Source organism: Poecilia formosa, unplaced genomic scaffold, assembly GCF_000485575.1.
Source record: "Poecilia formosa unplaced genomic scaffold, Poecilia_formosa-5.1.2 Scaffold434, whole genome shotgun sequence".
NCBI classification, from domain to species: Eukaryota; Metazoa; Chordata; class Actinopteri; order Cyprinodontiformes; family Poeciliidae; genus Poecilia; species Poecilia formosa.
The window spans coordinates 158,187-181,229 of record NW_006800373.1 but is presented as its reverse complement, the minus strand read 5'-3'; the positions used below and the strand labels follow the sequence as shown (position 1 = coordinate 181,229).

The 23,043-nt window shown below is 39.3% G+C and overlaps 2 protein-coding genes and 1 pseudogene across 3 annotated transcripts; 2 read left to right on the top strand and 1 right to left on the bottom strand.

Moving 5' to 3' along the window:
* Positions 1-6,480: 6,480 nt before the first annotated feature.
* slc25a47a (solute carrier family 25 member 47a) lies at positions 6,481-9,844 on the bottom strand. Its single transcript, XM_007577241.2, has 6 exons — positions 9,670-9,844; positions 9,206-9,249; positions 9,042-9,113; positions 7,985-8,164; positions 7,574-7,838; positions 6,481-7,462 (listed from the first exon to the last, which is right to left on the bottom strand). Exons 1-6 carry the CDS (start codon positions 9,704-9,706, stop codon positions 7,149-7,151), a joined length of 912 nt encoding a protein of 303 aa, XP_007577303.1. The 5' UTR covers positions 9,707-9,844; the 3' UTR covers positions 6,481-7,148.
* Positions 9,845-14,831: 4,987 nt separating this feature from the next.
* On the top strand, positions 14,832-15,845 carry LOC103155526 (mitochondrial basic amino acids transporter-like; annotated as a pseudogene).
* Positions 15,846-17,063: 1,218 nt separating this feature from the next.
* Positions 17,064-22,435, top strand: LOC103155525 (mitochondrial basic amino acids transporter-like). Of its 2 annotated transcripts, none has more exons than XM_007577238.2 (4): positions 17,064-17,499; positions 18,833-18,876; positions 19,042-19,125; positions 19,386-22,435. In XM_007577238.2, the coding sequence occupies exons 1-4, from the start codon at positions 17,469-17,471 to the stop codon at positions 20,139-20,141; spliced, it is 915 nt and encodes a 304-aa protein (XP_007577300.1). In that variant the 5' UTR covers positions 17,064-17,468; the 3' UTR covers positions 20,142-22,435. The 2 variants fall into 2 exon arrangements, with proteins under 2 accessions (XP_007577300.1, XP_007577301.1); XM_007577239.2 differs by having other exon boundaries at positions 18,768-18,876.
* Positions 22,436-23,043: the final 608 nt, after the last annotated feature.

The window sequence follows — 23,043 nt, the reverse complement described above, 5'->3', positions numbered from 1 at the left end:
AACACACGTTCCAAGACACAGCCATCGAAATGGAGTGATGTGAGAGTGATGTACATAATAAATTCTCATTATGTGTTTTTGACATCTTTGGGAACATTTATCTGCTAAAAAAAAACCGGATGATGTGTTCAGGGTGCCTGTTTCTGGACAAAGGACAAGGACAAAGAAAGGCGGTGCTGCTCTGATTTTAAGTGACTAAACTATTTGAATCAGCCACCAAGGACATTTTGTTCTTTAAGAAATGTTGTCGTGGTCGTCGACTTAACAAGCCCATAAGATCTGGTCCAAATTACGCTTCAGCCACACTCTGGGTTGTTGCGGTTCATTATCAGTGATCTTAACATCCAGACTCGGTTTATAATTAAAGTGAAGGACCCATGCTTTTCTGCGAACTAAACCCAACTTAACATAGATGCAGTCACAGTCACTTTTTTCTATTTGTCATGCTCATTTATGGTTTGACTAATGAAGGTGAACTCTGCCGTCCTGAGAAACAAACTCCACCTGAACGTGGCCTGCTCACATCACACAGTTCTTTTCAATATGTCCATTTTTTTCCCTAATATATTTTAACCAAATTTCTGTTTCAAAAGCATTTATTTATATTCCGTATGGCTTCACATGCAGCCTATGCCGTTAGCAGCATTCAGGTGAAAAGAGGGTTAGACCACTGTACTGGTAAACTTATAACTATTTTAACACAAGTAACTATTTCAATATGTTTTTGTGCGTGATGCGAGTATGGCCAGGGGCAAATCAGATTTGTCACTGTTCATTTCTTAGGTGTAGCACCGGCGTCACAACAACTTGAAAGTTTCACAATCTGTGTCTGAATGCGTCAGAAGTCACCCAACCACCACATAGTTTACAAATACCAGCTGATTGGCTTAATTGCTGGGCCTCTTGTGATGTCATCAACCTAAGTAAACAAAACTGATTTAATTGTTTCCTCAGTGAGCTTTTAAGAACTTTGGACGTTGTGAAATCCTGCAGTAGAAATGTGTTCATCATTGTATATCTGTGCATTTATTTTGAATTAATTAATTTATTACTGCTTTTTTTATTTCTACCAATAAAATCTGTGAAATAAGTGGCATTGTGCTGCTCTGCTTTAACATCACTCTACACGTATTTTCATTCAACATTATGTATCTTTTACACAGGAATTGACTTATTAATTACATTAAAATGTAATCATATGTATGTTTCTCTCCATCCATCATGTCCGCTGTTATTTTTCTTTCACTTTCCTCCTCCTCCTCCTCCTCCTCCCCATGTTGATGCCATCTGAGGTTGCAGGCCCAGGCTATCGAAGCTGCAGATTTACCCAGCAGCACACGTCACTGGAAGGGGAGCGTAGAGCTCCCAAAATAGCCCATAACAGCAATTGGTAAAACAGGGTCCAAGTGGTAGTTACCGAGGACCGATTCTGATAAGAAAGCGAAGCCTTCCAGGAATTTGTCAAGACTAGTGCAATGGTTCAATTGATTCATTGTGTGTTTCAACCGCACTCTAGACAGCCGCAAGACATATTAAAGCCTTTATTCAAAAGTAACATTTAGATAAAGATGTGTTGTCTTTACATTTTTCTTTTTCTTTTTTTTTTGCGAGTTACCACATGCACAGATTGTTCAATTATTGGCACCGTGAGCAAATGGAAACCTTGGCCTAATAATATATGCTTTACGGCAATTAGAATAAAGCAAAATGGTCATCTGGGACAAACCTGAGCAGATTTAACACCACGAAAGTAGGATGCAGCTCAAAATATTAGATAATTATGCAAGTAACAAAAACAGGCATGTGCAAAAATAAAATGTGCAACTGTATTCACTAAAAAAATGGAAACAAATATTGCAAGAATGACTGACACGACTGCTTTTAGCATTAAAAGGTGGAGGAGAAATTCTGTTTCTGTCAGTGAACCATCCCATAAATAGTTTAAACTCCTCACATCTAATCTTTTAGAGTTGTGAAGGTACCTACACTGAATTTTTTTTTTTTTTAGAAAACTCTCATCATAACTTCAGACGATGTTAAGATGTGAAGGTTTTTAAGATTGTCCTGCCAAAATCAAAAGCTGCTTGTTTAGATGTTTCTCAATATCTGTCAAAGAGCCAATTAACTATGACTGATCCTATTTGTTTTTTTGTTTTTTTTAGAAGATGACATTTTGCACACAAAGATATTCCTCCTTTGGATCCTTCATCGTTTCTTCATTGTTAAAATCTACATCTAGATCCTCTAACTCAGCGTTGGGTTGTGAATCCTTTCTTTAAACCCAAGGAGAAACCAGAAATGCTTGTAAAAAAATAGTCCAAAAGTTATTGCATATTTGTCATTTCATATCGACCAAATTTATTTATTTGATTTCATCTTGAATTCCCAAGCAAGAGACAGTCTTATTAAAAAAAAATAAATAAAATAAAACATTCTGGTAATCTCGTGGCAGTAATCAGAAAGGTCACAGCCATAAAATCTAAACACATGAGCGTCGCCTGTCTAGAATCACTTTATTTATTTTTTTCATTCCCGGATTCCCTGGAATCGAAGTCAACCAGAAATCTATTAAAAAAAAAACAACAGCAATGAGGTGTCTCTCTCAGTTCTGGTCATTTCACAAGCAGTGAGCCTGAAGCTTTATTGAATGAGATCTCTGGATGCTTGTATAATTGTGGGCTGTTTTGGATCCCGAGAAAAGACATGGAGGGTTTAATTAAAAGCAGCTAACAAAGACAACATTGAAGAGTTTTTCCCGTTCCACTGTACGCAGTGCTGTTCCTAGAATCCCAGCGAGTCTCCCATTGTGGAGAAGCCTGGTTTGTGGATCCCAGCGCTGATTTGGAGCTGCAATAAAGGCGCGCAGCTCAGCAGACCCCGTTCCGCTTTATGTATGGCCAAACTATTAACCCGTTGCACATGAAAGCCTGTGAACCACACATAACCTCCTATAATTACTCTGTTAGGTCACTTCTAATTAACTGATGGCAACCATTATCTTCCTTCGTTGTGAGCTACGTCTTGAAGTTGTGTTTACAGTTCGGGCTAATGAGTTTTACGTGTGCAAAAAGGAATTTGAATATGCACAGTATCAAACCATAAAAAAGACACTATGTTGTTGTTGTTGTTGTTGTTTTTTGTTGTTGTTCTGTTTTTTTTTTTTTTTAACAGCATTTAACCCAAAAAAAGACACCCCAGAGCTAAAACTCCTGGGCTCTCTCCTGACATGACCCCACCTCATCCATTTGGTAAATCTGTCGTTCAATTAAATCGTTACAGTTGACTTCTTTACAATAGATCTTTAGTGCTCCCAGGGTGGGATAAACCATGAGCCAATTACAGATGTAAAACAGATGAACTCCTCACTTTAACACATATTTCAGGAGACGTCTGTTCTCACGGGTTCTCGGAGGAAAGAAAAAAAAAAAAAAAAAAAAACAGATGAAGTTTTTGTTGCAGTAATAATGTTTGTGGGCCGCTCAGAGTGATGGCGGTTTCATTAAATCAGCTCTTAAAAATGTTTCCAGGATTCCCATTGATGTTTGCTCATGCTACAGTGTGTTTGAGTTCAGTAAATAACAGGGTTGTTTGTCTCTCCGTCTCAGTTCGGGAGAAACTTGAAAAGATGACGGATGGTTTTGGCAAAAGCTGAAACTGATGTGATATTTTCCCAACTGTGAAGTCCTAAGATAACTTGAAACCTCAGCTCGACATCCCCCTGCCATGTGTTGTTCTCTTGGTTAAGACGTAAGGGAGCCTTAACCCTCCTGTTGTGTTCGTTTGTGAGGTGCAGCAATAATAAGTGTTTAATCACACAGTAGTGTCAGAAACATAAAAAAAAATAAATAAAAAATCCTCCAAAACATGTTTGTCCAATAAGTCCAATAATAACTATTTCAATTAATATTTGTGCAATGATGTTTTTTTGTGTGTTTTTTTTTCATTTCTCACAAATAAAGGATCAATGACGACAATTTACCCATTTGGACATAAAACTGGAATTTAAATTTTTTATGTCCACTGAAAAAAAACACCTACAAACAAAAAAGCAATTATTTCCTTGAAATTGATCTTTCGTAAAATTTTTATGTCACATTTAGATTTTTTTTTTTTTTTTCTCCAAGGTGTGATCTTTATAATTGAGCTTGAGACACGTATACTGTTCTGGGTCAAATTGACCCGCTGATTAAAATCAAGACAAATGAGTCATGCAGAGAGTATTTATGTTTCCCCCCCGCCCCCCACTTCTGCTGAGGGTCCACTCAGTGTGGGTGGAGTTTGCCCACGGGAACAGAAAAGGTTCCCGTCAAAAGTTGCATAAACACCTGTTTTCTCACAGTTTCCTAGTGAAGTAAAAAGAGAGTAGTGAGAAAGTGGGCTTGTGTGTGTGTGTGTGTGTGTGTGGTGAAATATGGCTCATAGCTGCAAGGAAACATATAGAATTGGACATTTTTTTATTGTTTTTACCCTTCAACTTGACTGCCGGGTCAAATTGACCCAAACAGTATCTATGTAAAATGTAGACGCAGGGGAGGTTTGCAAAATGTGTAAAATGAACCATTTTTCAATTCATATGTACAGTGCACCTATTAAGACAAATAGAAAAAGTTTCATGCAAAAAAAAAATATATATATTTCTATTTGTAAAAGATTTTTAAACTTTAAAACACAACAGGAGGGTTAAAGTAGATTCCCATCCCGTTGCAGCAGCATTATCTCATAATTTCATCATCCTCACTGTGCAAAATTAACATGGCTCCATGTCCAGTCGTTTCAAACCTCTTTTGGTCTGACTGCAGATATAGGCATATCTTTACAGGCTTTTCCTGATCTGATTAAAAATCCCTTGCAAAAAAGTATTTGGCTACACTTTCTCACGAAATAACCATAGACTTTTACAGTTGAAGTCAGAAGTTTACTTACTACATTAAATAATAATAATAAAAAAAGCATAATAATAGGATTTATGTATCAACATCATAATCGGAAGTTTACATACAGAATGACTGCTTTCTCTTTAAACAATGAGGGGAAGCAAAGATAATGATGGCATGACTCTGGAAACTTTCTTGACTTTCAGGATGAGAAAATCAAAAGCAAACAGTCACAGTATCAGGAAGAGACTGGAGTCTGGATGGGAGCAACATCCAGATTCAATCATCTGGATGAAGGCAATTCATTCATCTGTTTAAACAATTGTGCCCAAGTACAGAGATCATGGGAAGAGCATCTCTCAGAGGCCTGTTCAACTCATCATGAGTAAAATGGCAAAGATGCAAACTCACCAAGACCTGGGTGTCCACCTAAACCTGGAGAAGAGGCAAGGAGAGCTTTATTCAAAGCAGCAGCAGCTTAAGAGGCCCGTGGTAACTCTGAGTGAGCTGCAGAGATCCACTGTTCAGGTCGGACAAAAGTTTGAAAGGACGGCGATTAAATCTGTGTTTTACGGAAGAGAGTCGACGTTGCCCCTCTGAACACACCATGGTGGCAGCAGCAGCATCTTGTTATAGGGAGGCTTTTCTTCAGCAGGTGCAGGGAAAAAGGCAGAATGGATGGACCTAAACAAAAAGGAGATTATCTGAGATAATGTGTCAGATGCTGCCAAAGACTGTAGACTGGGGTTGTAGGGTCACCTTCCACCAGGACAACGACCAAGAGATGCGATGGGACAGTTGAGATCATGTATTCAAAGTCTAGACCAAAATCAAACTGGAAATTTGTGGCAAGACGTCATGTCGACGTCCCGTCTCTGCTCAGTCTGAGAGATGAGCTGCAGCTGCAAATCTAAATATTTAACTTAAACCTGATGTAAAACAAGTATTTATTTATTAGGCTGGCTGGTTTGAAATGATAGTAGCTCAACCAACCTCTCACTGTGGAATGCCAGCGTTGAATGCGAGTGCAACTTATTTTTTTTTGAGGCAGACAAAAACCCTCAAAAAGCCATTGTGAGGTGAGGAAACCATTGTCTTTTCCAAGGATTAATTGGAGTTAGTACCTGTGAGAAATTGCTGCATTATTAATTTAAAAAACACAGCAGTAGACAACCGATGTAGCGCTGTTCATTAGTGTTTGTACGAACTATGTTATTCAAAAAGCCGGATCAAGTTAATCCATATCTGGAGATCGGAGGAAGGCTTGTTAGACATGCGGCATAAGAATAGAGATCACTAGTTTGATGTGCAATTAACAGAGTAAAAATCCTTCATAAACGTATCAGTTATGCTGTGGAATAAAATGAAAGCGTGCACTCTGGAAAAATGCACTTCAGTCGCTTTTCTTTCCATCATGGCTACTAATGTGCGTTGTCATGGCTCAGCTGCTTCTCCTTTTATCTTCTGACTGCAACATATTTGATATTCATAACTGCAGACAAACTAAGTGTTTCCCAGCCAAATATTCCGACTTCTGCTTGTTGACATCTTGAACGAAGTGTAAAACTTCAATGCATTCTTCCAATGCATTGTCAAAGAGGTCCACGAAGTATTGTCAAGCTTTATTGCACAAGACATAATAAACATTCATTGTAGTAATAAAAAATAAATAAGTTACACATTTCCAACATTTAAAGAACCCTGGCTTGCCTCTGCCTTTGTAACAGTGTGTTTTCTTTTACCCCATATTATATTACTCCGATATTAAAATGAAAATATTAATACACGAGTTTAATCCATTGATTAGTCGGCAGGTTTCCTCTTTACTGGGCTTAAAAAAGAGGAAACATTTGCTGTTAAAGCAGAATCTGCGCTCCTATTTTTTTTATGTAGTTCAACTCGTTACAGCCAGTTTCAATATGTTTGAGTCACTTGTAACATTTTGTTTGCAAAAAAGCAGTGGAAGCAAAGTGAAGCATGTGGCCTGTTTAGGGACGAATGTCCAATGCTATCCAAACAAGGACGGCTGATTCAAGTCACTTAAAGGTTGTGAATTAAGTTAAAAATGTCTCAAGTTGTGGATCAGGTCAAGGATGCCATCTAGTGGCCAGACGGAGTCACATACAGTAACACTTGACTGATGGAATTTCCCAAAAACACAAAACTGATGTTTTTGTTTTTGAAAGCATGATATGCAACAGTTTTAGTGATCATCGTGGAGACAGTCGCTCCTGGGCAACCAAATATTTAGCACTGGGTCAAACGGAGATTTTCCTATTCCAGCCTTACGTGAGGCGAGTCAACGCCTCCCGGTCCAGTCCGAAGGAAACCGGTGAGAACCTCGTACGTGAAAAACACCACCATGTTCACTGGGAATGCGCGCAGGCAGTTGATGCCCAGGCTCTTGAAGAAAACCGCAGCTCCCTCGGCTCTCGCCGTCTCCGCGACGCAGTGGAAAAAGCCCCTGTACCGCTTCGGCCCTCGCACGCCGTCCATCTGCAGACGGGCTTTTATCACATCCATGGGCGTTCCGACGAACCATCCCGCCATTCCTGCCACTCCTCCAGCCAGCATCACACCGCTCCAGTCTTAGGGACACAAAATAACATCATCACATCCTACATCCCGCATTTGGATGGGATTCTCGGACTGGAAAAGCCTGACAAGGTTGGAAGAAGCTGCCCCCTTTTTTTACTCACGTAATTTCTCATTGCTGCCGCCTGACATCCACTCAGAGACGGTCGCATAAGTCAAAAAGTAGGTGGCGTACGACGGGCCGTCTCTCAGCATGAGCGGCAGAGCTCCTCTGTAGAGCCCCCTGAGCCCCTCCTCCTTGACGATGCTCAGCAGGCAGTGAACCGGGCCGCGGTACTTTAGTCGGAGCTTGTTGGCTCCTTCCCGCGCCGACTCTGTCTGACACTGCAGACGCACTTTCACTATGTCGCCTGGAGACATGACCGACGTCTGTCGGAAACAGATCGGAGGCACAAGCTTAAAACACCCAAATGAAGTTAAAGTTGTTCAGTTTGTGTAAGGACTAATGTTTACGAGTAAGATTAATAAGACACAAGGTGGGGTGTGAACCTGGGTTTTTTTGTTTTTCCTTTTACCTGAGCTACACCTCCCACCATCCCAGCCAAGAAGATTTCCAGTTTGGTGCTTGGACTCCACTCAGCTCCCCTCGCCTGCTTCATGCACTGCAGGCAGTTCCTGTAGGTGCCAAACACCACAGAGGACGTCAGCGAGACCGTGGTCAGGGGAAACGACATGCCTTTGAAGAAGCCGTGCACCTGAGCGAACAACGGAGGGGGAAGGAAGGCCAAAAAATTTATTTATATTTTACTTCATTTTGTTTGTTCCGATGATTGCGCTGCTTTGCAATTTCGCTCCATCGGCGTCGCAGCGATTTACTCCGCTTGCGATTAAAGCTCAGAGGTTGACATGCACGTCTTTGGTATTTTGGTAGGAATGCATTTTAAAATCACACGACTTTGGTCAAATGGTTTTTTGCAACCGTTTCACTGTAAGTTTTCTAAAAAGATGGCACACTCTTCATTCTTCAATGTGTCCCTTGTGGATTCATAAAACAGAATCCACGAGGCGTCCTACTTAAAGCACACATGATGTGCAAATGTGTGCTTTTCAAAAAGGATTTACAAAATAAAAAAACTTTGAGTCTCCAGGATTTAATGTTGAACTTGAAAAACAAAATCCTTGTAATTATAGTCTCGTTTTAGTTGCTAGTGTTCCTTAAATGTGCAGGTTCTTGTGCAAGTAGTTCAATTAAAACACCTCAACAATTTAGATTTTTTTTTTTTCACTTTACCAAATTTGCAGCTTTAGTTTTAACTCTAAGATCTTAAAGTGTAACTTCAAATGTAACTGTTATAGTCAATATCTACAATTAAGAAAATAATTGCCGCTTCTTTTCTTAAGCAACAATTATTTCTTGTCGGTTTTAAAGAAATAATTTGTGCTGCTGATGGATTTATGTAGGATTTTTGTGTAAATATTGCTATACGGTGAAATAACGATATTTTGTACTCAAAGTGAAAATCTCACAGCGGCCTACAGAGAACCTTCAAATCCATGTCATTATCAGGGCTACTTAGATTTACGCCAACCTAATCAATTTGTGTGAGAATGTCCTGGAAATAATATACTCACCCCTTCTTTTGATATGGTCTCCAGTACACACTGATACACGCCTGTGAACTGTTTCTGAGTTTGGATTCTGACCTAAAAAGGTTAAGAATAACACGAAAATGTATTAGCTGTGATCTAGAAGTCATGCATGTGCCATCAGAGACCGTATCTGAGCCTCACTGTACCTTCACAGTGTCCAGAGGGAAGCCCACGGTGACTCCACATGCCCCTGTTGGTTCGGACCAAGGACAGCACACAGATATATGAGCAAGGTCTCGCTTTTATTTGTAGTTTGCCAAACATCGCAATCATACGGAACAGATAAGCATGCAAAGGAACATAGTCCGTGTATGGTTGGAATCAAGCTGTTATTAATTCAGCTTAACAGAAACCAAATGTTGACTGACTATGTCTGCATTGTTATGTCTGCCTTTAGGTAGCAAAGCCAAACCTGCACAGGTTTAAAACTAGCTGAAACACGAAAAAAGAAATTGTACAAAAAAAGAAAAAAAAGGCCGTCAAGCCGTCGTGTCATAACTAATCTGATCTTTGCATGTGTCGTTATATCACACACTGACAGCGGCTAGCCATTTAGCAACAGCACCAAACGCTAACAAACCAGCGTGGCGAGATTAGTTTTACCCGTTACCTGCAACAGATCCGGACACAAAGTCCACTATATGCATCTTGTCGAGTGGTCAAACCATGTGTGCACTGAAACTCGACCGGTAACCTTGACTGCTTTGCTGTTACGTGACAGCCGGTGTTGGTGTCGCGTCAAGCGTCGAGATGTTTCCGAAACCATTTGCGCTTCTACGCGGTATTTTACGGTTACTTTTTTTTTTTTTTTTTTAAACGCTATGGTGCATTCAAGTTAGCTCGTACGTTTTACAGTCCAATCTCCAATCGCCTGACTTAATATCAAATAAACTTCTATTTAAATTGATATCACTGGCCAAAATGTAAATAGATTTTTTTTAACCTGGACAAATTAAATCTGACCAGGTCAGTAAATTTCAAAACATGCCTAGAAATGTGGATACAATTGTTCAGGCATTTTGAATTCAGTTTGTTTTGTTGCTGCCAGATGCAAAGATTTAAACAACTGAATTGAATAAAAAAAATTCATTTTTATTAACTTGATACTAAGAAGGAATAAATAGCATTTTGTAGACTTTACATTATTGATATCAAGTTTTCTGAAGACCTGACCTGACGACTTCCATCCTGAACAGGGCGCAGTAGAAACTGTACTTCGTAGTGTTTCTCAGGAAGAACAACCTGAGTACTGAGCTCTTGGTGCACCGAATCGCTGCTCTATGGAGTCGGTGTTCAGCCATGGCTTCTCACTGTGGTTCTCCAGCGGCACTGTGGCAGAAGGGAAGCAGCTCCAGAGGATCATCGACACTGCAAAGAGACTGACCGGCTGCCCTCCTCCATCTCTGGAGGAGATGTAAGGGACCTGCTGCCCCCAGAAAGCCCACAGCACAACCAGGACCCTTCACATTGGGTCACCACCTCCTCAAACTCTTATCCTCAAGGAGGTTGTGTTGGTTTGTTTCCACTATATTTTACATTTATAAATACTTATGTATTTATTTGCAGCGCCTTGGAGAGTTGGTGTTTTTTTAAAATTTGACAATAAAGAAATTCTGATTTCACCAGTGACTTACGCTACACAGTATGCAAACATTAGCATGTAAGCTAAAATGAGCTAAGATGCTGCTAATAGGATGTGGCTTATCACAGGCGCATTGACTGATATTGAGTTACTTTATTTAGTATGTAAAGCTAACATTTATATTAAAAAAAATAGCTAAAATGGCAACATCAGCTTAAATGCTACCATTAGTCTGTGTGTTTGTCACTAGCATGTTGACCTTCTGTTATGTGGTGCTACCACTAGAGCGTGTGCTATCTCAAGCATGGGAGCCTATGTCTTATGCCCTTTATTTTGTAGGGTATGTGTAGGTCTTATTTTGAAAATCCAGTTGTCAGTTAGACTATCCAAGTCTCACGAGTCACATGGAACCTTCTTCCTTTGGTCTTCTGCCACCTTGCCTTTTGGCAGTGTTTTCCGAGAGACAGCAGGCGCAAATCGTGACACCGGCCCTGCTGTGTTTTCCTGCCAAGCTGGAAAGACTTGGTTAGAGCGTTCTGTCGCTATGGTAATTAATGACGATCTGTCAATTGGCACAAATAATTTGATCTTTCTGAGCCAGCCACTTTGACACAAATAACCTGTCCATTCAGGAAGTGTAAGAAGTATTGGAAATATGTTCAAAATGCATATCAGGGCCGTCTCTTGTTTTCGATTGTCCCGCCATTCACAGATATATCTCAAGCAAAGTGAAAGCGCAGATGAGAGAGTGAGAGATAGAGAGAGAGAGATGGTGTGTGGACTAGATTATATGGAAGAGATAACTTGACCATAGATCAAGTTGTGGAAAAAACGTAAAAGATATTTGTAAATCGTCTTCACTTCTAAACAGAGCATGGAAGAATCTGCAAACTGAAAGTTGAACGGTGTTTCTAGGGTGAAATGAAGAATACAACTTTGAAATGTGCTGTAGTACAAATAAAGACTTCAGATCACATTCAAATCTTAGTTATTTCAAAATACCACCATTCTTCAATGCACCACATGGGGAGCTATAGGGTGCCACCATGGACATTAATCTGAATTAGGTTCCATAAACACATGAAACCATATTATAATAAAACCTTGCACAAAGACGAGTGAAAAGTCCTCATATAAACAAATGAAAACATTTGTAGTATGTTTAACTTCTTATGTGTATACAGAAGCTAATTCTGGTTAATTTCTATAACCACATTCCTCAGTTTACCGCACGTGAGCCAACAAATGACAAGTGATATGCCTCGATCGAGGTGTCGGCGTTTTCTCTTCTCTCTTACTGGAGAGAAACTTGCAAACAGATCCGCCCCTCTGGAGTTACCAGTTCCTGTAGCAAAAAGTTAAATGATTCACACGGACTACCAGCAGGACAGAGATTAACAGCATGATTGTCAGTGCTTGATAAAGCATTATATTTAAAGGCTTTTGGTAGTCTCTGCCATTAGCAATCACAACAATAACACCAAGAAGCTGCAGAAAGATGATGGACTTTGTGGCTGGATGCATAGGAGGTAAGTTACTACAGCTGGGATCCATCCTATGGGGTGTCAGCTGCTCCTGATGGACGAGCAAGGTAAAAACGCTTATTTCAAATTCTTAAGTACATGGCACAAATTGTATGTCTTGAGTCACACTTTAAAAAAAAAAAAAAAAATCTTATACTTGCATTTTTGCCCCAAATGGTGCAAAACAAAGCTGCATACCTGTGTCAGAAAAACAAAACAAAACTGGTGAATATTAACAGTCACAGACACAAAACTATACTGCTGCACTTCACAGATTATTCAGTATGGTTCACCGATTTGCTTCAAAATATAAAAATCCTGTTCTAGTATTTTTGGCTCCACTAGGCCCTGTAGATTTGAAGCTAAACCTATTACATTTATTTATTTTTTAATTCACCAATTGTATGTGTATGTAACAAACATTACAAAGTGACAAAAAGCAAGAAGGGGTACTGATGTACAAAAGAGTTAATCAGATAATAGAACAAGTAACAGCATTAAAAATAATAAAATAACCAACCAAACAAAAATACAGGCAAACATATACTAAAATGAATACATTCAAAACAAAAACAAAAGAGAACATAATCAATTGGTATCACAGCAAAAATTAAATTAACATCTGGATGAGGGAATACTGTTTCAGTTTTCTAATTTGAGTTATTTTTCACTCCTCTAATTGATTAAACTGTTAGAGTCACCGATATTTTTGGGAGGAAGTGGAAAAGAGAGGGAGAAAAAGAAAGGAAACAAATAGAAAAATAAATAAGAGTATATGCCAGAACAAAGAATAAATAAAGGATAACTTAAAAAAACCAAACAAAAATCTTATTTATTTTACCGGTGATGAAATGGCATCAAGAAATTTGGAGCATGCTATATTCAAACATTCAAATTGATTTGTATATATTGCTAGTTGTTGCTCCATTGATAACTGTTGTGTGTGAAGATCTAGCTATTGATTTTTCTTTTTTTTTTTTCTTCTATTTTTCCAGTTAAGCAGAATTGTTTTCTTGGTGATAGACAGGGCCACATGCAGTTGGGTTTGGGTTTGTCTGGAGTTCATGTTCAGTTCTTCTAGATTACCAAGCAGGCAGAAGGGGATAGAGGGATGTTGTGGCCACACAAATACATTTTTTATATGTTTTTTTATTTGTCTTAACACGGGCACAAGTCAGTGCGAGCCACAAATCCTGTTTGACAAGCCACACTGCCTGGCACGCTGCAAGTGGAGCAAAAATGTTTTGAGATTTCAAAAGATGAGCTCTGAGAGCGATCTATACATGAATGATGGTTTGCATAGAGTCATATTTTGTCACTCTGTGAACAACTAAATAGTTTATTTCATATTATTTGATATACGGTGGTAAGGTAATGCATAATTTCAATGTGGAAATAAAAGGGTTTTAGCGTTTTTCTCATTTCCTAACAGAAATGGCTTTAGAACCAGAATCTACCAATCCTTTAATTGCTTGACATGTTGTCCTCAGGTGCTGCTGGAGTCTTGGTCGGACACCCATTTGACACAGTAAAGGTAAGAAGTGCATCATATTCTTTACATACATTTAAAAAACCATGTATATCCCAATAAACTTAATTCCTTCACATTTAAAACAAATCCTTTGTAATATCTAGATACCAAAAGTAAAATGGTTATGACATGCTCCTTGATCAGATTTTGTACGTTTGTTAACTTATGTTTATTTTGATCAGCTAGGACGTAAAAGTAAAAATCTTCTCATCCAGGTCAGGCTGCAGGTCCAGAGGTTCGATAAGCCGCTTTATCGTGGAACATTCCACTGTTTCCAGTCCATCGTAAGATAGGAGTCAGTAAGTCAGTCCAGTTCACTTTACTTGTCAAGTTCTTTAGCGTCTCATAAAAAAAAAAGTAAGAAAAAAGCTGACAATTAATCATGGCTATGATTGCTTTTTTTATGCAAGTGTTTCAGAGTTTTTAAATATAGATTTTTAATATAATCTCTGTTCAATCCAAAGTCTCAAAATTAGCTGAATTCATTGGTCAGAATCACATAAAGACAGTTACAAAGTCTGCCTTCTATCGCCAGAAGAACAGATTAGAGGACTGATGTCTCAGCGAGATCTAGAGAAACTCATCCATGCGTCCATCTTTAATCACTTTGATTACTGCAACAGTGGTAATCAGTTGCAATAATCAGTGTAAAAAATCAGTCAGAAAGCTGCAGCTGATCCAGGAGGCTGCTGCTCGTGTTCTCACTAAAACCAGCCCCTACACCGGCTCCCCGTAGCTCACAGAATAGACTTTAATAGACAGTTTATAAATCACTGAATGGCTTCGCTTTGGTGTTGTTGTATCAACCTTCCACACCTCTCTGGTCTTCTGGTTCTGGTTCTGGTTCTGCATCACCAGGACAAGAACCAAACACGGAGAGGTATTATTTAGCCATAGACATCAAAATATAATCTCTGTTCAATCGTTGATGGTGTCTTCTTTACAACTTGGTCATTTTCAGTTTTTATTATGTGAATCACATTGAACTGACTTGCTGCTGATGTGCTGTACAAAGAAACTTCTCTCGACTTGACTGCACTGGCTCTTTAAGTTCAAGGAACAGAATATGGATGAAAATAAGATCCAAGTTTAGCCCCTGATGTCACTGCTGATGTTTTCTGCAGGTGGCTGGTTTATATAAAGGCATTGGATCTCCCATGATGGGCCTGACATTCATCAATGGAATCGTGTTTGGTGTCCAGGGCAACGCCATGCGTCTGCTTGGAGAGGACATCCCTACACACCAGTTTATCACTGGTGCTGCTGCAGGTACCATGCAGTGCATCATCTGCTGCCCCATGGAGCTAGCTAAGACCCGTATGCAAATGCAGGGCACCGGGCAGAAGAAGTCGTCTTCTAAGAAGCTGTACAAGAACTCCCTGGACTGTTTGTTGCACATCTATAGACAAGAGGGCCTGCGGGGCATCAACAGAGGAATGGTCACCACACTCGTCCGTGAAGCGCCTGGCTTTGGCATGTATTTCTGGACCTACGCTGTATTGACACAGAGCCTGGGTTGTGAGCCCAATGACAGCTACGTGATCCCCAAACTGCTGTTTTCCGGCGGCATGGCCGGTATCACCTCGTGGATCGTCACCTATCCCGCAGATGTGATCAAATCTCGGCTGCAGGCGGACGGGGTGGGCGGAGTCAACCAGTACAACGGCATCGCAGATTGCGTACGACACAGCGTGAGGAAGGAGGGTTACATGGTGTTCACGCGAGGCCTCACCTCCACGGTGATGCGAGCCTTCCCCGTGAACGCAGCCATCTTCGCCACTGTCACGCTGGTGCTGACGTACGCCCGCGGTGAGGAGGAGGGCCCGAAAGACTGAACTGGCTCATCCCGACCGGCACACGTACACTTCCAGGGTGTAATTGTAGAGGTCTAACCCTCAGCCGGGGCACCTTAACCCTTGTGCGTGCGAGGACTGAGGCAGCTGATACAAGTGATATGGGTGTGGGGTCGGTTGGACCCCATTTTTAAACACAAGGGCTAAAGGGTTAGCATTATATATTTTCCTGGTATTGCCATTGTGTATCACAATGGCCCCATTGAGCCGTTATGCAATAAAATAGCAAAAGCTGTTATAAAAATACTCTCCATATCAAGTGTGACTCAAAATAAATTTTACTTTGTAATTCAGTGGCTTAAAATTGGGCCTCTGTCTCTATCTGAAACTCCGCCTACAGGAAGTCATCACAACATTGCTTCTCTATTAATCCTTTACCAATGTTTTTACCAACACTGGGTTTTTTCACACCTGATAGGTTCGACTGGGGACCAGAACTGCAACATTTGTTACATTTTCAGCTGCACTGTGTCAAACGAACCAAACTATATGAAAAACCTCTTCCCCCTGTCATAATTATGACTCATAATTCATAATTATGGCTCATAATTATAATTATAATTATGAGCCATAATAATTATATTTATAATAATTATGACTTTTAAAATCGAAATTATGACTGAATCTCATAATTGTGACTTTGAAAGTCGAAATTATGACTTCCAGTTGGTCTTTTATTTTTCTTTCATGGCGGAAATGGGCTTCCATAGGTTCTGTCTATCTGTGCTACCATCTAGCGTCAAGATGTTTCTAAACCATTTGCGCTACTCAATGGTATGTTACGGTTACGCTTTGATGGTGCATTCAAGTTAGCTCGTACATTTTATATCCAAATTGAAATAACCCCAAAATCGAATAAACTGCTATTTAAATTGAAGTAACTGACCATTTCAGATTGTAAATTGTTTTTCTTAAATGATTCAAACTCACCAGGCCCACAAATTTTAACACAGCCCTAAAAATATGGATACACTTGTTCAGGCATTTTGAATTCAGTTGAATAAAATGACATTTTGATTAACGTGATATATTTCTCTCATAAACATGATTGCCATATTTGTTGACATTTTCAGAAAGAATAAGTGTTTCGGTTAAGTCTGTCTATGAAATAGAAAATCTTAGAAGTATTTCATAATACTTCCGTATGTGAATGCACCATATGGTATTCTATAAGGTACTTTATGGTGGCACGTTTCCATAAAACACCATGTAGAAGCGCAATGATGTGACAGCAACCGGTGCGGAAACATATTTTCACATTACAACTTACTACGATACAACACCATGAACCTTATTTTTCTCTCCATATAAATGTTTCACAATCTTTGTCATTCGTGCTAGAGATTTGTAAAATAAATCAAGTGTTCTAAATTTATTAGTCACCGCAAACCAAATTGAACATAACTAGACCACGTCCCTTAGTTTAGACGTGTGAGCCAATAGATGACAAGTAATACACCTCGAGCGAGGTGTCGGCGTTTTCTCTTCGCTCTGATTGGACAGAAACTTTAGCCCGTGTTAGAAGATCCGCCCCTCTGTAGTTACCGCTTCCTGTAACAAAATCTCTGTAACTGAAACGATTCGCATTGGCTACCAGCAGCACAGCTGTTTTTAGAGGCCGTACATGTCATCTAGTGGGCTTTATCTGAAAGAAACAGAGGATAAGAGATCAGAAAACGTAGCTATTTTTGCGTCCGTAAGCCATTAAAGTGAATCCTTAACCAGCTCGCCGGTTCTGTTGGCTAACTGGCGGTGTCAGCTAACGTTGGTTCATTAGCTTTAATAAACATCCAGATATCATTACAGTAAGGTGGACAGAATAGTTGTCAGTGTTTGATTAAAGCATTATATTTAAAGGTTTTTGATAGTTTATGTCATTAGCAACAACAGACAATAACGTCCTCAACAAGCTGCATAAAGATGATGGACTTCGTGGCTGGATGCATAGGAGGTAAGTTACTACAGCTGGGATCCATCTTATAGGCTGTCAGCTGCTCCTGATGGAAAAACGGGTTGAAACCACTGATTATATTCATTAAGTTAACAATAAAGTTTCGGGATCGAGTACATTTTGTTTTATATGACTGCAATCTGTCTCATGAAGTGCTTTATATCCATGGATTGATAATTATTTGCTATTTTAATGGTCAAAAATGAAATGAAACTGTTGGATAAATGCACTCGGTGGACATTTTTCTTAAAGTGACAGACAAAGCACCATCCTTCTCTTTGTTTTCTCAGCTCTTCACCAAGTTCAGGTCAATGTCCATTCATCAGTGTGTCCAAATGAAAGAAACTTGTGTGTGCTGTTCCCAGTTTACTGTAGAGACAGGCTTTCCTCTATAAATGCATCATGTGACAAACAGGTGATAATGTAGGATTAACTAGTGTTTATTTACAGTGTGAGTCATGAGTGAGTCTGCCAAAGAGTTGTTGTGCATGTAAACAGAAAATAATGCACAAAAAAAATGACAATTAGGAGACCATAGTTTAGATTGTGTACTGGAGTATTTAATATTTGATTCTAATAATTTAAGGCATTATATAGATGTATAAACAGCTACTACTTCTTGTTTCATATTTTCCATATTCATGTTTGATATAATTTGTCACTAATGGTACTTTATAAAAGTACATGCTGTATGAGTACAGTTTTCTGTAGCTCCAAGCCTTTCATTTAGCCTTACAATATTTTTAAAGGGAAAGTAAATTAATTTTTATTTCATATATGTGAAAATTGAAGAAAAAAAACACCCACAAACTTGTGTTACGCCATCCTCATGTGGTGTACAGGTGTGTTAAGTAACATTAGAAGCCATGCAAAAGAAATGTACAAAGTATTGAACGCCAGTGAGTTGGCAGTGGGCCCAGTATGTTGTTCCTGGAGGACGAGGTGTTACTCTAAAAATAAAACCACACTAAATGTTTTGCCTCTTACAGATTGTTTGACTAGGCTAAAGAGAGCGTGTAAAGTTTATGAGTAGCTGGCCAAAAATATTACAAAAGATCAACTCTGAGAGTGAAGTCAGGGCCATCGGTGGCCAGCACTGTCTTCTTCTTATCTATACATGAACAATAGTTTGCAAAAGTATTCATACCCGTTTAAACTTCTTCATAATTTGTCCACTCTGTCAACATCTAAAAAGTTTATCTGATTATTATCTGACATATAAAGTAAGGCGAAGTGAAAACATTTTTTAGTGTTTTTCTCTCTTACAGGATTTCGTCCTGACAGAAAGAATCAGATGCTTCAAATCGCTAATTGCTTGACATGTTGTCCTCAGGTGTTGTTGGAGTCTTGGTCGGACACCCGTTTGACACAGTGAAGGTAAGAAGTGCAGCATATTCCTTACATATATTTCAGAAAAAAAACAAAACAAAAAACAAAACATCTCAATAAACCTAATTTCTTTACATTTTAAATAAATCCATCGTAATATCGCATTTTGTACTTTTGTTAACTTTTAAGTAAAAAAAAAAACTTCTCATCCAGGTCAGGCTGCAGGTCCAGAGCGTCGATAAGCCGCTTTATCGTGGAACGTTTCACTGTTTCCAGTCCATCATAAGACAGGAGTCGGTAAGTCAGTTCATTTCACTTTATTTCTCAAGTTCTCATGAAAAACACTGAAAAGCAATCATGGCTATGATAAGAACCACACGTGTTATAGAGGTTTTATGTCCATACTGTCGACGTTTTCAGATTAGTTGAATTCACTGGTTCAGGATAGGGAGTGTTCGCAAATTGAATTATTTGGTTCTTTAAGTTCAAGGAACAGAATGTGGATGAAAATAAGATCCAAGATTAGCCCCTGATGTCACTGCTGATGTTTTCTGCAGGTGGCTGGTTTATATAAAGGCATTGGATCTCCCATGATGGGCCTGACATTCATCAATGCGATAGTGTTTGGTGTCCAGGGCAACGCCATGCGTATGCTTGGAGAGGACACTCCCACACACCAGTTTCTGGCCGGTGCCGCCGCAGGAATCTTACAGTCCGTCATCTGCTGCCCCATGGAGCTAGCTAAGACCCGTATGCAAATGCAGGGCACCGGGCAGAAGAAGTCGTCTTCTAAGAAGCTGTACAAGAACTCCCTGGACTGTTTGTTGCACATCTATAGACGAGAGGGCCTGCGGGGCATCAACAGAGGAATGGTCACCACGCTCGTCCGTGAAGCGCCTGGCTTCGGCGTGTACTTCTGGTCCTACGCCGTGTTGACGCAGAGCCTGGGTTGTGAGCCCAATGACAGCTACGTGATCCCCAAACTGCTGTTTTCCGGCGGCATGGCCGGCATCGCCTCGTGGATCGTCACCTATCCCGCAGATGTGATCAAATCTCGGTTGCAGGCGGACGGGGTGGGCGGAGTCAACCAGTACAGCGGCATCGCAGATTGCGTGCGGCAGAGCGTGAGGAAGGAGGGTTACATGGTGTTCACGCGAGGCCTCACCTCCACGGTGATACGAGCCTTCCCCGTGAACGCAGCCACCTTCGCCACCGTCACGCTGGTGCTGACGTACGCCCGCGGTGAGGAGGAGGGCCCCGAAGAGTGCGAGCCGCGTCATCCCGACCGGCACGAGTACGATTCTCGCCGGTAGCTGCGAGAGGTCTGAGCCTTGGCTTCGGCACTTTAAAAACGCATGAAATTGACGAGTGAAGACCTCATTAATGCTCTGACTCCGGTACCGTAGATCAGCCGTTCCCAGCTGCCAGTCTCGGAATGTCTCGTATAAATAAGCACTCTTTCTGAAGAAGGGACAGTGAGATGTATTTTATTTTTGTTAACTTATATTCCTGTTTGTAACTCCAGATATTAAGAAACAAACAGGATGAAATCGCCTCTGATGAGATTAGAGATATATATCTAATAGATGTGTAGCTTATATTCTTATAAACATTAAAAAAAACGCACATTTGATAGTTTCCAGGTCGTTTGTACAATTTGAAGTCCCTTATATATTTAGCATATTTTGAGATGTGTGTTTTGCAATGTGTCTGTTTACCAATAATTTTATTATTTATTTTTTTTTTGTGTGTTTTTTTTTATTTTTGGAAACATTTTCCTGCCTTATTGAATGTTTTTATCTGGGCCAAGGCGTCGCCCGAGTTTTACATGAGCTTTGAGAAACTGTAGCAAATAATAAATGTGCGGATCTACGTTAATCTAACCAGAACAACGCCACAGCTGTAGAATCGTCATCATCACTCCGTCTCTGTTGGCTCTACAGTAGTATCCACTGCAGACAATGTCCCGTCTGGTATGAGCCAACCTCCAGAATTTGCTTTGATTTCTGTAGATGTTTGGTGTTTGTCACGTTTTATGTTTTGTTCTACCAGAAAATGTGAAGATTTCGTACTGTAATTCAGCTGCTGTACCGAAGGTCCAGGTGTGAAATGTGGAACAATGCACTGTCCTTATTTATTTATTTTTTCATTTTGTTCAGTAAGTTTACAGTTTAGAAGTTGCACACGTATTTATGTATTTATTTGTTGTTGGTAACCGTGGTAAAGAAAAGGAGGCTCAGTTTTGATTATCACAGTTCTGGTTTTTTTTTTTTTTTTTTTTTTTTTTTAAATGAATGATTTATGATTTATTTTCTTGCACGCTTTTCCTGACCTGCAGATCAACATGCATGCATGTTACTTGAGTTGCATGTTATTCTGTCTTCCCTTCTGTATCTCATATTTATACCCTGGAGATACAAGGAAGTCACAATTACTCACTGAACGTTCCAGACTAGCTTTGTAAATCATTCGTCTTAAGAGGATGGTTTGGGCGCCATTAGAAAATAAAGTTTCTTTATTTTAAGGATTTTCACACCTCTTCATCAGGGCAAATAATAAATGCACTAGTTTTAAGACCTCTTACCTTTTTAACTTTGAAAAGTGTTGCATTTTTTTGTTGTTGTTGCTCTTCCGTTCCCTGTTATCTCCCCACAGCATGTTGCTGCTGCTGTGGTGTGTTCAAGGTGAAGCACAGTGTTAATTTCCTGCTATGCATCGCATTTTGCACGTAAGACAAAAGAGAGGATGTTGTTAGAGTTTGATTCTGAGAGACAAATAAGAAATAAGACATGCAAATGTGTGCTAAAAGTCATTCCTGTTGGCTTAAATGTGGTTCTGTTTTGGGTCATGACATAATCTGCAAAGCGAGGGAATGCCAACTCAAAAAAAAAATAAAATGAAAAATACTTGAAGTTTGAATTTTCAGCTATACAAAACTGCTGCACTTTATATTGGAGATTAAATCACACTGCAGCTTTTATCTGTAACAAGCATCTGAAAGTTTCATTGAAGGATGGCAACTGACTTCTTTCTGTGTGTGTGTGTGTGTGTGTGTGTGTGTGTGTGCCTATTGCATATATTATTGTTTTGTATTTAAAATAAACACATTTTCCTTTCAAGCGGCAGGCCAATGTGACTGCTGGACACTGCTTGCTGAAAGGCTGTTTGAAGTCGTATGGTTTATTCACATACAGCCGGTCCTGGATGGAGATGGAGATATTTTTTTTTTTACATTATTTTGGGAATTTCTGACCTCCAAGTAAAAAAAAAACTTTTACTGTTTAATTATCTTAAATGCTGCTGAAATGCTTGATTATAATCCCAGCTCATTGTGTTAAAGGACAATGAAGAAAGCAGTTTCTTCCTATTTCCAGCTCTGTGACAATACTGTGTGATTGTTGTCACAATGATGACATAAGCCGACGTGAGAGAAGCAATATGTACAGGATTAAATAGAAAAAATATGAGACTTATTTTCAAGTACGGCGTATAATTTTCCATGAATGATTTTGGTCAGTTTGATCTTCCTCTTGTAGATGTTTTAATGACATATTTTTGTCACGCAGAACCTGTTTGTGTCTGAGAGGGAATAAAAACAATTAACCAGATTTTTGTGCCTTTTATTTCAACATTCATTTCATACTAAATAAAAAAAAAATATATATATATATTTTCAGTTACCAGCACTAATTAGCAGAACATATTGGTGCCGTTTTCACTTTGCTCTGAACAAGAGTTTCAAATTTTGCTTTGAAACGGGTTCATTGTTACAGCTGAATAAACGAAACCGTGAAAAAGTGAACAGCAGCTTGATTTTCTTTCTTTCTTTTTTTTTTTTTACAGCTAAATGGAAACAAATCTTAAAACAAAATCTCATTAGGTAAAGTGAAACTTTAAACAGATTTTCATGCAAATATTTTTTATACAATATGTGAATCTTGAACGCCCTCTAGTGATAAAAGATGGGAAATGAAAAACCACTTTCAAATACTAAAATGAAAAACTAAAATGTAACGCTATTTGCATTGTAAATGTGGGCAAAGGTAACATTACAAGTGTACAATTTAAATATTTAATAATTTTTACATTTGGTTATTTTGATTTGTATTAAATCTAAAAGAAAGCTGATTTAAGTTTTAACTTCAATTATATATACACTGCTCAAAAAAATAAAGGGTACACTCAAATAACACATCCTAGATCTGAATGAATAAA